Below are 13,829 nucleotides of genomic sequence, written 5' to 3'. Positions count from 1 at the left end.
AATTCATTTTGAAGACCAGGTTATTATGCAATGGCCTTGGTTACATCAGCAGAGCAAGGGAAACAGCAGGGGAGAGTAAATAAATGTCAAGGCTCTGCGCCTGCGAGACGGCAGCCGCCTGCAGAGTGCCTGCAGGGAGCTGAGCCACTGATCCTGGCTGGGGAGAACAGGAGCGGCACCCAGTCAGCATAGCCACTGCCACCCTCCTGCAGAAGCTGAGCTCAAGGCTGGCTCAGGCCAGGAGAATGGTATCCACAGCAGCCCCCAGCACAGGGCTGGATGGGCCAACCCCTGTCTCATCCCATCGCACCCCAGATGGGTTTCAGCACTGCTGGCCAGGGCAGAGAAGGAGAAGCAGGGAGAACAGGCTCTGGCACACCTTAAGTTTAATTAATGAATTAATTGCTCATGGCAGTACATCTGTATAATTTAACGTCTCAGCCACTGCCGTCAAAGGAGAAAGCCATAGGAACAGGATGGAATAAGATACAAACCAGCATCAACAAATTACATTCCTATTCCAGTCCACTGCAGTGACTTCGGTGAAGCTGCAGGTGAGTTTGTTGCTACATGTGAACTGAACATATCGGGGCAAATCAGTGGCATGCAGTCACAAGGCCACCTGTGCTGTGACAAACCCACTGAAGTACATACATTAAACATACTACAAAATACACCAGAGATCACATCTGACAATAACCGGCAGCAGCTCACTCATCAGAGTCCCCATGCTGAAGCTGCACCAACAATTCTTCTGCTGTATGGCAGTACTGCAGAATTTGGCCTTTAGTAAGTCACACTCTGAAACTATTACATAAATATCAAGTAGAAAGTGATGTTGATACTTCTACCAGCTCACAAGCAATGTACATATTCCCAGCCATTTTTTTTCTACCACAATATGCAGTACTTCTCACAGCCAAAGTTCTTGTTTTATAAACAACATAAAATACAGAGATAGTTTTCTAAGGATAATAACACTAAGAATGCTTATGTAATAAATTGTCTTGTCAAAATGGGTGGAAAAAACAACTCAAACACATAAAATGAGGCTCTGTTCTGATTTCCTTTCATGCAAGCACAGATCAGGTTACTCATCTTTGGGTAGAACTCTCTTTACCAATGAAATGTTTCACTAAACCAGAGATTTATTCCTCCTCTTTGAAATACAGATGATTCAGGATGGAAACCGAGTAAATATCTCTCGTGTTTAAAACAGAGCTCTAGTTTAATCTGGATAAATCCTAATTTGCATGCTTAGCTGTCACAGAAAAGTCACTTGATTGTACCCCTTTATGATTAAAACTTTCTCAGTTCACCAAGTCCAATGAAGTTATTTCATCCCACATGCACAACCAGTAAAATACTGCACCTTTGGGGGACGTATCCACCCTCCATTGCTTCTCTGTGACTGTCACTTTACTCAATTTACCCCCGTCACCAGTGACGTAGGTATTTAGCACAACAGGAACAATGTGCTTGCCAGGAGCCAGCCAAAAACATCTCCTCCTGCTTTATTAGCTCTCAACAGTGACGATGACATCATTAGTGAAGGCTGCAGCATGCAATTTAAACACTATGGAAACACAACACTGCCCCAGGACTTCAACCTTTTCCCATACATTGCTGCAGCTGCTACAATGTGCAGCAGATGCCATGGAACTTGGAAGACGTTATCTCAATGCCACAGAAACATATGCCTGAGCAATGTGGAAAGCTTCTGATTTTAATGCAGTCAGCCTCACCCTTCTGTGTTGGAAAAATACTTGCAAATAAAAAGTAATCTAGAGCCAGAATGGTGTAACAAGGAAAATGTAATGAAGCATTAGCGTAACAAAGCAGGTAAGGCAGTGGTGCCAGTATTGATAGGATTCATCAGCTTTTCATCAGTCCTGTAGCATATGGCTGAGTACAAATCAGGATAAGTAAAAAGCGGTTTGATCACACAAACTAAAAGTAAGATTGTTTAGAGAGAAAAATCATGGGGGGTTTTAACAGAACTGTTCTGAGACAGATAGAAGAAAGGCTGAAATGAGAGTTCCAGGTATCAAGCAACCTTTTCCATTTAGGTTATTTGTGCCAATCAGTCCCTGACACAGTCTCAAGCTGTGCCAGGGGAGGTTTAGACTGGATCATAGTATCATAGTACCAGTCAGGGTTGGAAGAGACCACAAGGATCATCTAGTTCCAACTCTCCTGTCATGGGCAGGGACACCTCACACTGGACCAGGCTGGCCAGAGCCTTGTCCAGCCTGGTCTTAAACACCTCCAGGGATGGGGCCTCAACCACCTCCCTGGACAACCCATTCCAGGTCTTCACCACTCTCATGGTGAAGAACTTCCTCCTCACATCTAGCCTGAATCTCCCCACCTCCAGCTTCATTCCATTAGGATGGATGTTAGGAAGAAATTCTTCATAGAGAGAGTGACTGCCCATTGGAATGGGCTGCCCAGGGAGGTGATGGAGTCACCATCACTGGTGTTTAGGAGGTGTTTAGGAGGAGACTTGATGGGGAGCTTGGTGCCATGGTTTAGTTGATTAGATAGTGTTGGATGGGTTGGACATGATGATCTGGAAGGTTTCTTCCAACCTGGTCTGGTCTATCCTATCCTATCCTATCCTATCCTATCCTATCCTATCCTATCCTATCCTATCCTATCCTATCCTATCCTATCCTATCCTATCCTTGCTGCCTTTTCATTTCTACATGATACAAAAGTTTATCAATGAAATATTCTACATCTCAGCCATTTTCATACTCATTTCTTTAGTGACTAACTTGGCTTAGAGATCAGTCTACAAACTGACAGCAAATAATCCTGTTTAGATAATCTCTCACTGGATTTTTCCTCTCTTAACTGCCTCCAAAAACAAAACAGCTACTAAAATAGCTTATTTTTAAATCTCTCCTAGCACAATAAGAATAATAATAGTATCTCACATTTTCCATTGCAAATAATCTGTCCCTAAAGTCAGAGTAAGCTGCTAAACTTTGGCTTAGCTCACTTCTGAGAATCTGCATTTTTAATGTACAGATCATAGAGCAGTTCCACTTAAAAGTGCTGTAAACATGAGCAGTAGGTCCAAACAAGCTTTGATTTGCAGTCCAGTCGAGGTGCTCACCTGCCCAATGTGGTTCAGAATAAGAAATAAGGTCTGGTAACAAAGCATTGCCTCTCCTGGCCTAGGCAAAGTGGAAATGTATGGAATGTATCAAATGAAAGAAAAAAAAGCTGTGGATGGCAGTGGGCATCTCTGATGTATTTCTGTTTACAAGAACATACAAAGTTCTGCTTTCTCATGCACAAAGATAAGAGATTCATGAAGAAGCTTTGCTACTTAAAGGCCCCTTTAGAATCATAGAATCATTTAGGTGGGAAAATACCTTTAAGATCATCAAGTCCAAACATTATGACAGCACTGCCAAGTAAACCATGCCCCAAAGCACCACCTCCATATATCTTTTAAACCCAAAGATGGTGGCCCAACCTCTTCCTTGGGCAGCCTATTCCAATGCTTGACAACCCTTGTCCAAACTAAACCTTCCCTGGCACAACTTGAGGCCATTTCCTCTTGTGCTATTGCTTGTTATTTGGAAGAAGAAACCAACATCCACCTTGCTACAGTCTCCCTTTCAGGTAGCTGTAAAGAGCAATAAAGTCTCCCCTTAGCCTCCTTTTCTCCAGGCCAAATAACCCCAGTTCCCTCAGCCACTCCTCTTAAGATTTGTTCTCTAGACCTTTCACCAGCTTCATTACCCTTCTCTGGACAGGCTCCAGCACCTCAATGTCCTTCTTGTAGTGAGGGGTCCAAAACTGAACCCAGTATTTGAGATGCTGCCTCACCAGTACTGAGTATAGGGGATGATCACTTTTATGGTCCTGTTGGCCACACCATTACTGATAGAAGCCAGGATGCCACTGGCTTTCTTGGTCACCTGGGCACACTGCTGGCTCATATTCAGCCAGCTGTTGACCAAGACCTCTTGGTTATTTTCTGATGGGCAGCTTTCCAACTACTCTTCCCCTATACCTGCAATAGTTTTCCTTCGGCTTAGACACATCCCACTCCATAGTGTGTGATTTGAGTAAGATGTATGGCAGAGTAAAAAACAAGATTTAGGAAAAAGGAAGTAATTTGAATTGTAGCTTCCCAGTCTAAGTATTTTGTTTCTCAGTTTGAACTGTCACTCTTCCCTAGTCACTCACTTCATCCACTCATGCTCCTTCATCCATCCAGCTGGAAATATATGAGCAACCTTTCTGTTCTGGGCAGACGCATGGCTTTATGGTCCAAGTTCAGAGTTTACAGTTTATTTCTCCTGCCTACTTACATAAAAGACACTACAAAACATTTTTCAATGCAAAACAGAGGTTTCAGTCAACCTCTCTACCAAGGGCTAAGCCAGATTGTAACAACAAGAGCTTGTAACAAATATTGACACTTTGGGGGCAATAGTTCCGGACAGCCTAGAACAGAGAGAGAGATGTTTGCCTTATTTATTAGGCTGCTAATCAGATCTCTCATTACCAGTATCCTTCAGATGTATTATCTTCCAGTAGCAATTGTAAAGGACATCTTCACAGGCTAATATCTTTCCTGTATTGATCTCAAAAGCACTTAACAGAACAGGTGGCACAAACTCAGGAATTACAGCTTTTCTAAGCAGAAAACTTCTATTGTAATACTTCAAAACAAATTACATTGAATATTTGAGAGTGCAGCACTTAAAAAGACATAATGTAATAGCAGTTAGGGGTGCCCTCTCTATCCAAACTTTCTAACATGGAAAGAGCTAGTGTTAAGTGTTTTCAACATGGTTAGTCCTTCCTCACTGTTCTAAGACTTTTCTTCCAAGTATAGTATTTGAAATGAGTATTGGCTCCTCAGCTATATCTGAATGCTAGAATTGATTCTTTGCATCCATTTAAGGAGATGTGTACCAAAGATTCTTGCAATAGAAGTGTTGCTGGAATTGTGCTAAAGCAGAGGTACGTAACTTTGGACATTTTAGAGTCTTTTTCCTCATTCCCCCAGTCCACAAATCCACTTAATTACAAGTAGAGTCCCAGCTGGATGATACCAGCTCACTGCTACAGCAAAAGTAATCTCTATCCACAGCTAGGTGCACACCAAGTAGCTTTTTGTTTCTCTAATCTCCCCTGTAAAACCACCAGATTCTACATCGGGCTGGGATGAAGATCAACCTCTAGCCAGGCAGCAGATGTTCTAAGAACTGAAATGCCAAACTGCAATGCTCTTTTTGGACACATTCATGTCATTTTCCAGCATGGCTCCATTACAGGACTGAATTCAACATGTAACCTACCTTTCCCTGTTCGTCACCAATTCTGAAGGGGCTTCTGTTAACACCAAGGCCAAGTTTTTTCTTTGATACTTTAGAACTTCAAAACCTCCATCAAATAGAAATGCACCTCTCTTTCAGACCTCTCTGCATTAATAATGTACAATCCTCTGCCTTAATGAAAGCATCCATTCTCCTCACTATAGCAGTGCACAGACAAAGGGGTACTGAGATGTGCTTTCTCTAACACTGAGAACCCTCCTGCGCTCCTTGGGGATGGCACCAGCACCCTCTGCTGTCTCACAGCAGCACCAAACCCCCAGTTCCCTGTACCGTGCACAGAGCATTTCAGGGACGGCTTTCTACAAACTCAGCTAAAGATCCTGAGCCATAAAGCCTCACAGTTGCATTCTGCAATGAACTCTGCACTTCAAGGCAGCTTATTTTCAGAGATGGTGACTGTATCTAGGAGTAATTACCCAAAATGAGCTTATTACATTAGTTATTTGCACCGATCAACCATCTAAAAACCACACTAGGACAAGAGGAAACCAAAGTCATGTCAAAATAGCTACCAGCTTCCACAAATGCATCAATAAATCGCTGATATTTCACAGTATATCTTCTAAGCTCTCATGATTACATGACTCAGTTTCAATTTTTGTTCTCTTGGTTGCAAAGAGAAACTTGAAAACATTCATTTCAGAAATCCAGAAGGCAAGTCGATTTCAAATATAACATCAAAAGAGCCTCTGGTGTTTTTCTTCTTTTTCTGAAAGCAACCCCAAACTGCCTCACAGCAGCTGGCTAGCAATACCAAACCACATCCAAACCAGTACTTACAAGGCTTCCTGCAACCACAAGTGCTAACATTCAAGCCAACCCTGTACTGAAGAAGCCGTAACTCCAGAACAAAAGGAGAGCCACCAGCCCTCGGGTGATGTTTTAAATAGCTTCATTTAGAAAAGTTCATTGGTCTGACCAGCTGTGTCTATCAATCCTAGGTGACACAAAATCATCTCAAAACAAGATCTATGCAGTATATCAATACAGAGAGTGTCTGTTGATCAAAGGTTTCTTCTTTATTTTCTCCTTAACAAATGAGGGCCATCCATCACTATTCCTTGCTCAGGAATAACATCATTTTCACTGGCAACAGCACTCAATCATAAAACAAATATGGGAATGGAATACAAAAGGGCTTCCTTCAAGACAAGTATTACAAAAACATATATACATACCACACATAAAAGACAGAAACAATATTAAGATCAAAAGGAAACACAGGGGAGAAGATTATAGTATCACTTGCAGTACTTTGGGTGAAGGATCACAATCCACACTACAAAGAGAAGAGTTTGCTGAATACAGAAATGCACATATTTTACAGAGGGTCAGCAAGCTTGTGAAGGGATGGCAGCTGTACAAAACCTCAGCAATCAAAGCTGGCTATGTTAATTTACATTACACTCCAAGTAATGTAAATGTTTCTGTTCTTTGTAAGAGAAGAAGATATGCTTCCTAAAATAGAGACAAACAAGTAGTGTAACAGGCATGGATTACCAAGGCAAGGGGTAATTTTTACTCTTTCTGGTGTTAGTACACAATAAACAGTGCCTATAGGTTCAGTGAGCCTACTTGGGTGAGTAATTTTTCACCTATATAAAAAAACAAAAATCACAGTCTAGCTCCTAACTAATACTGTTTGCAAATTGTAAGAGCTACATATTAAATACAGACCAAGACTAGAAGATTAAAGTCCTGCTTGAGCTGATCTGAAACTATTTTTTTTTGTTTTGCAGTTAATCCTACAAACAGACAACATTCTCCTTAAAAATACCAACCAACTTTCCAGCTGAAGACTGCCCATCAGCCAAGGCAGCCTTCAGACTTTGCACTGACTGTAAACAAAATCAAGGTAAATGTGCAATGTACAAAACCTAAAAAGGACCATTAAGCACTGCCACTTAAGCCACTAACATAATTTTACAAAGCTTCTTTCTCATATGTCTGCTTCCTTCAATAGCAAAACTTCTCTCAGCTTAAGTAACTGCAAGGCCAGGCCCTGAGAGAGTAATCCTTTCCCAGCTGCACATTCTTAGACTGATGTTTAGTTACTGGTTAAAGGCTGATGAGGCAAGGAGGAAAGCAGATGCCCCTTTCATCACTAACACTGAATACAACTGACCAGATACACATCCAGATGAAGGTGGAGAGTAGAGTGGCATTTGTTGAAAATCAAAGGCCAGCTTCTAGGTAACAAATATTTCCCATCCTCACCACACTCTTTAAAGAGAGGCATTTTGCTGAGTAATTTCACAAAAAAGAAATCACTATTTTCCATTATTAAAGGCTTTTTTTTTCTTTTCTCCCCCACCCCACTCCCCTTTTTTTTGTAGAATGCCTACATTATCTGAGATTTCCAAAGGTGTAACCGAAAGCAGAGTATATGCTAGAATGTGCTGGTCTTCCAGTGCATGGGAGAGAAGAGGTGTGTGGATCTGAGCCATTCCAGCAGGCATCAATAATCAAAGCTCAAGACCCAGAGTGTTGTGACTTCAAAGCACCCAAAAAAACAGAATACTGCCACTCACAAAGCTGTTTAGATCTTACAGCTATCACAAACCAGATCCATTAGCAGTCAGCAGCAAAGCCAGGCTGCCCATCTCAGAGCATTAGAGAAAGAAGTGTGATGACATCAATGCCCATGAGTCATGATGTGTCAGTGCCCATCATTATATCTATTTTATAGTATACATTAATTCCTTAGCCAAAGCCACACTGCTCAAAATACTGTAGAGTCTGCAGAAACTCTAAAAACTTCCTTTGTAAGGGAAATGTTTTAAAAGCCTGAAGCATGTCTTCTTAGAACATCACTGTCAGATCTGTAAGGATATAACGAACTGAGGAAGTTTTCCTAGGATTTGGGAGTAGGAAATGCATTTCTTCATTGTGTATTTACACACAACAGTCTGGTCAAAAGTTTTAAGGCTCTTAATTTTCAAGAAGATGCTCACAGTAAAGAAGGGATTAAATGGAGTTAACGCAGCTATTGGCAATATAAAGAAGGATGCTCGTGTCATTTGCTATTGTACAATCTGGGGCATTTCGCTCCATGCTTTGGCTTTCTTCTTGGCCAGGGATAGCCAGGGTGGTTCAGCAGGGCTGCATGGTGTCATTGGCAGGTTAGAGGAGTATCTTGCTTCCTTTTCAACAGCAGGAATCACAGATGCTTCCTGAGCAATAGGTCCAACTTTACCTGCCAACAAGAAGATATCCATCACGTATCAGAAGGCTGGAAAGTTAAAAGCTCAGTTTCTGCCAAAAGTATTTCCTTCTCTTTAATACAATTGTTTTACAGCACAGAATGTTTCTGACTCAAAAACAAGTCAGAGGAACTCTTAAACTGGATATGGCTAGCACTGCCTGGTCCAGCTACAACAATGGTGAGGACTAGTTACTGCAGTGGAAAAATTGATACTAAGATGTTAGTCAGTAATGTGCCCATAAAAGAATCATCTTCTCAAGTGTCTGAGCCCTGATAAATGAAGTCCTTCAAGATTCTTCAAGCACTGGGTATCTTTATAATTCATATTCTTGGGTAGCTCATTTTTTAATCTTTCCAAACTCTTAATTTCCATGACAGTGCAGAGCAAGGGTTTCCACAGGCCCGTTCTGCTCTGTGAGTACAAGAAAATCTAGGAATAGGAGTCCTGAGTATGCAGGAAAATGGAAACAAAGTATCTGCAGGATCATCTCAGCCTTGCTGTGGGGTTGAAAGTAACTGGTCTGTGCTTTTCAGCACTGAGAAATCTTAAAGATCTATTTTCAGTCTTCACTGCTGCCACAAACATTGCTCCAAGTGATATTGTTAAATACTGGGTAGGGATCAAACCAATGCTTTAAGTTCTTGGACTTGTAAGCCAAGAACGTAGGATTCTAGTAGGGCTAGGTGCTCCTCTTCATACAGCCTAACACAAGCCTGTCATCCTTACAAAGGATAGAGGAACACAGATAACACTCCTTGAATGGCTTTGAGTTACTCTTTAGGAAAGGCTGCCTCTATCCACTTTGTTTGAAAATTTTCAAGATGAGTATCCTCAGACAGCCTGGAAGGGGTCTTCACAGAATGCAGCTGTGAACAGATGCAGCCCATATTTCTCAAGACATGGTTCACAAGCCTTTTGACATTGGGGTCTCTCCATCCATTTCAACCCAGGCAGTACTTCATTATGTGTGTAAGTCAAACTGAGCAAAATCAAACTTTTTCTCATACTTGATTAGACTGTGTGTGGCATGTGGAAGGCAAGTGCTGTGCTCCAGCACAAGAACACAGGCCACATGGGGACTTAAGCAACAAGAAGCTTGATGTTGCTTGCGCTGAAATCAATGGAAAACATTCATCAGCTCCATCGGTCACACTCCTGAGGAATGCCAAAGAAGTTCCCTATCTCTGTTCAGGAGGCCTCTGGTCTTTGGTGGTTCTTACAGGAGGCAAGCTATACTTAGGAATACTGCAGAAAGTCTACTATCCATTAAAAAGAGGCTGAAGCTCTAGATACAGAGGTGTCTGAGGTGATGTAGAAATGTGTTCCTGAAATTTTGATTTGGAAATTCATTTTCCCATGTTAGGACACTTCCTTCTTTGTACTAAGCAAAAGTAACTCTAATGTCTGTTGCACTCTCTCAACAGCATAAGGTAAAACAAAACTCAAAATGATGGTTCACACCTACTGGAGGAAAGACAGGCTATGGGGTCAAACCTCACCATGCTTAAGGTAAAACAGGAGAGAGAAGAGGCAAATTAAGTAACCTCCCTTTGGTTATGACATGAACTGCCACACAGCAGCAACAAAACAGTCACACTCAATAAAGATTTGATTTCTTGGAATCCTCTCCAACCTTATCTGACCTTGAGCTGTCCTGGCTCAGGCTGTGGTGTGCAGGATGTACCCATTGCACAAAAACCTCATGAAAACTGCTAATAGTTAACATAAGCCAAAAAACAAGCTCCAAATGAGCAACTCCTCTGGATATTAAATCCTTTTTACCACCAGCACCTTCAACCAAATAAATTGCTGGCTGTGCTAATGGGAACCAAATCAGGGAAGAGGAGTGTTTACATCTGGGATGTCCAACTTCCTACTCATGTGCTGACAGTACTGAACAGTTCCTAAACAACAGGGCATGGTTTTATGAGCAGCAAAGGAGTAGCGTTTTCCTTAAACATCAGCAATGGTCAGAACAATCTGTGATATTCAAAAGGAGGAATACTAGCATGTACCTGTAACTGCTGTCCCTGCAGGGGAGGAAACAATCATTGGATGGCAGGAAACCCAGCCAGTTCTTGGGAAGAGGAGATGCAGAAAACCATAATTCTGCTGCAAGAACCACAAGTTGTGTATGTTCTAGCAAATGAGTAGCAGTCTACTTTGTGGAGTTCTGAACTTCAACTGCAGGCTGCTGGGCTTCCAAACTTTAGATGATTAAACACCAGAAATTGAACCTGTTGGTGCCATACTTTCAAAGGAAGATCTTCTAATCTGAGCAAAAATCTCAGCCTGTTTGTGTTTGCAGAGAAAACCTTCAGATGAAGCTGGCCTCTTACAGAATTATTATTTTTGTAACTATTGTATTTTAATCACACACACAGAGTTAGGCTGGCAACTGACATCAGAGTCTCTGTGTTAATGCACACCCTCAGCTGATCATCTGCCTGTAGCTTATTTTGCAGGACGTGTGGATTCAAAACTGGGGAACAGCTCTGTAACAACTGCTGCATGAAGCAGGTGCAGAGGTACCCACTAGTATCTCCAGTACAATGACTCTGGATGCTGGTAGATTGTAAGGGGAAAGTGGCCAAGTGCCTGCACTCTCTAGACAACATCTCTTTCTGACAGTGTCAGCAATAGCAGTCTGGAATGGAAAAGCTACTACTCTGACACAGTGGGGCACTTCTTATCTTCTTAAGCAGTATCTGAAATCAATAGCTTTCAGCTAGCACAATATGTTTTTACAGCTGTAGGGCTGCCTTATCCATATGGAGCTGGAGTATGTCTCTGAGTTTTGGCATCACACTGAGTAAGCAGGGAGGGATAAGCTGCAGCCCAGCAGTAGCCCTGGAAGAGGTATGTGAGTCATGATGTCTGAGTCACACTCTTCCCATGCATCTTTCTTATAGAGAATCACAGCTAACAGGGCAAGAGAGGGGCCATCAAGCATCTGTGTTAACCTGAGGGTGGAACTGACTCTGCCTAAATTATTCTTGATACATATTTATCTGTTAAACATATCCAGCAATAGAAACTGCACACACTCTGTAAGCAGCCTATACTATACCACGCTTCACCACTCAGTTAGAAAGTATTTCATAAGGTCTAAGCTAAGCCTCCTCTGATGCATTTTAAGCTCATACAGGGCATAAATACTCATCTTGTCCCCTGCAGCAAACTAAGCTGTCTTGTCTAGACTAAACAACTCCACTCCCATCAGTACTTCCTGGCTGACTGGAGGTCTAGAAGACCTGACCTTTTTTTCTGCTCTCTTCTGGACACTCTCCAACTTCAACCACTATTCTTTAGTACTGACCTTTGCCAGTAATAAATCACCATACTGTTTATATGCCATTCCATAAACTGGCAGAGGAGAGAAAAGTTCCTCATTTGCTCTTCCTGCTGAGTGAGCAAGCCAATACATTGACCTCTATGTAAACAATAGTCTGAACAGGCCTTACATAAAGCATGCTGTTATCACCTGCCACCCACACCACTTACTGGCGTGAACTATAGCCCCGATGTAAAGAAAGAGAATACCTGCTGCAGCAGACACATTGTTCCTCATTTGTGTTTTCTTGTCCTGAGAGCTCAAAGTGGTAGGCATATTCTTCTTCAGCACATTCTCACTAGCACAGATCTCTTGCTAGAGAAGAAGAGAAGAAAAGAATGCAACTAAGAAAACTGCTAGCCACTGGCACTCATAAAGCTCATCCTGGCAACACCTCTAAACCTAAATGCAGAACTGCAGCAAAAGCCAGACAAGGATGGCTGGGGATGTCCTGTAGAATCAGAGAATCATTAAGGTTGGAAAATACCTTCAAGATCATAGAGTACAACCATAACCATGACCACTAAACCATATCCTGAAGTGCCATGTCTACATGCTTCTTGAACACCTCCAGTGATGGTGACCCCAGCACCTTCACAGGCAGTCTGTTCCACTCTCTCAGTAAAGAAGTTTTTCCTAATGCCCAATCTAAACCTCTTCTGTCACAACTTAAAGGGAGGGAGAAGGCATGAAGGAAGACAGCTGGTAAAATGCACAGTTACTTCACATGCAGGCTAGTTATCCTCTCTGTCTTACAGATGAGGAATTGAAGGAATTGCGAAAGATGCACAAGAACCTTGTGCAGGACTCAGTGGAAAAGCCAAACTTTCAGTCCACAGACTCCAGAGCAGAGCAGTGAATGTGGTTTGTCGGTCACTAACACTGAGGAAGCTAGTGCAACTCAAAGCAGCTCCTGGCCTACAGCAATACCTTCTGGGCAACAGGCAAGCCTTGGAAAGGTTTTGGAAAGGGGATCCTTTGCACTACCTGAGTAGTGCAAAGGATCACACAGGAGGGTCCAGCTCTGAAATGAGCCACTGTGACAGTATAGTCATGTATGTGTTTGCTCTTGTCTGCCTAAACACATTTTAGAGGCCACTCCTGAAAAATCGCTGTGTAGCACTCACAGCATGCATCCCATGAAGATATTGAACAGTCTGCAGAAGGTAATGGTGCATGATTGACAGCCATGAAACATTACTTAGTACTCTACCTTCTCTTGATCCACTTTGGTTAAAGCTTTATCTTCAGTTTTATGTTCTTTGGCAAGAGGGTGGTCCTGGAAACCCTTTTGTTTTAGTTTTGCCATGGAGACCCAAGCTGGTTCAGAGGAAGCAGTTTCCAAATGCAGAGGGGTGACTTTTTCTACAAAAGAAGCATTTTTGAAGTTGAGAAGGGATTTAGGTCAAGTCAGTCTAAAGCCAGCATTTCATGTTTTAAATCCTTCAGCATCTGTAATACTCTTTGAACACTGTGAGATAAAATTACCTTCCCTGATGATTTGGTCCTCAGAAATAACTGTTTTTCTGTATATTCTGGAGTTTTTCACCTGACTCTGCTTCCACTTAAGTCAATGGCAGAACTCCCACTGAGATCACTGTGAACCGGATTTTGCCTTTGAAACAACATCCTTACACTGGAGGTTAAATGAGTGTGGTAACCATTACTTTTTCATGTAGGCAGTAAAATACAGGCTGCCTTTTCACTTCTTAAATATTTTAAGTGAAGTGATTGTAGAAAAAGAAACAATCACACCTAATGTAACTCCTAGTTATGTTTTGACCTGCTGCAGTCTGGAAAATTAGCTACAAGACAGCAGCAAGCTTTAAAAATCTGTGTCAAAACTCCAACTATATGAACAAGTAGGTCATACCAGAAATGGTACAGAGCCCTTAAGCTATCACTCTGTTGTTCTCTATT

General features: G+C 42.0%; 1 protein-coding gene across 6 annotated transcripts in view; it reads right to left on the bottom strand.

Moving 5' to 3' along the window:
* Positions 1-353: 353 nt before the first annotated feature.
* KIAA1210 (KIAA1210 ortholog) overlaps positions 354-13,829 on the bottom strand; it is a 63,549-nt gene continuing 50,073 nt past the window's right edge. For all 6 annotated transcript variants that reach the window (XM_068152154.1, XM_068152155.1, XM_068152151.1 and 3 more), the window contains 3 exons: positions 13,123-13,274; positions 12,119-12,224; positions 354-8,565 (listed from right to left, as the gene is read on the bottom strand). In XM_068152154.1, coding sequence (XP_068008255.1) covers positions 8,393-8,565; positions 12,119-12,224; positions 13,123-13,274 — 431 coding nt within the window. In that variant the 3' untranslated portion in view covers positions 354-8,392. The remainder of the gene's footprint in view (positions 8,566-12,118; positions 12,225-13,122; positions 13,275-13,829) is intronic.

The sequence above is a fragment of the Melanerpes formicivorus genome, unplaced genomic scaffold, assembly GCF_026170545.1.
Source record: "Melanerpes formicivorus ecotype bairdi unplaced genomic scaffold, bMelFor1.0.p_v2 SCAF_22, whole genome shotgun sequence".
Taxonomy (NCBI): domain Eukaryota; kingdom Metazoa; phylum Chordata; class Aves; order Piciformes; family Picidae; genus Melanerpes; species Melanerpes formicivorus.
This window is presented reverse-complemented; position numbering and strand designations above follow the sequence as displayed.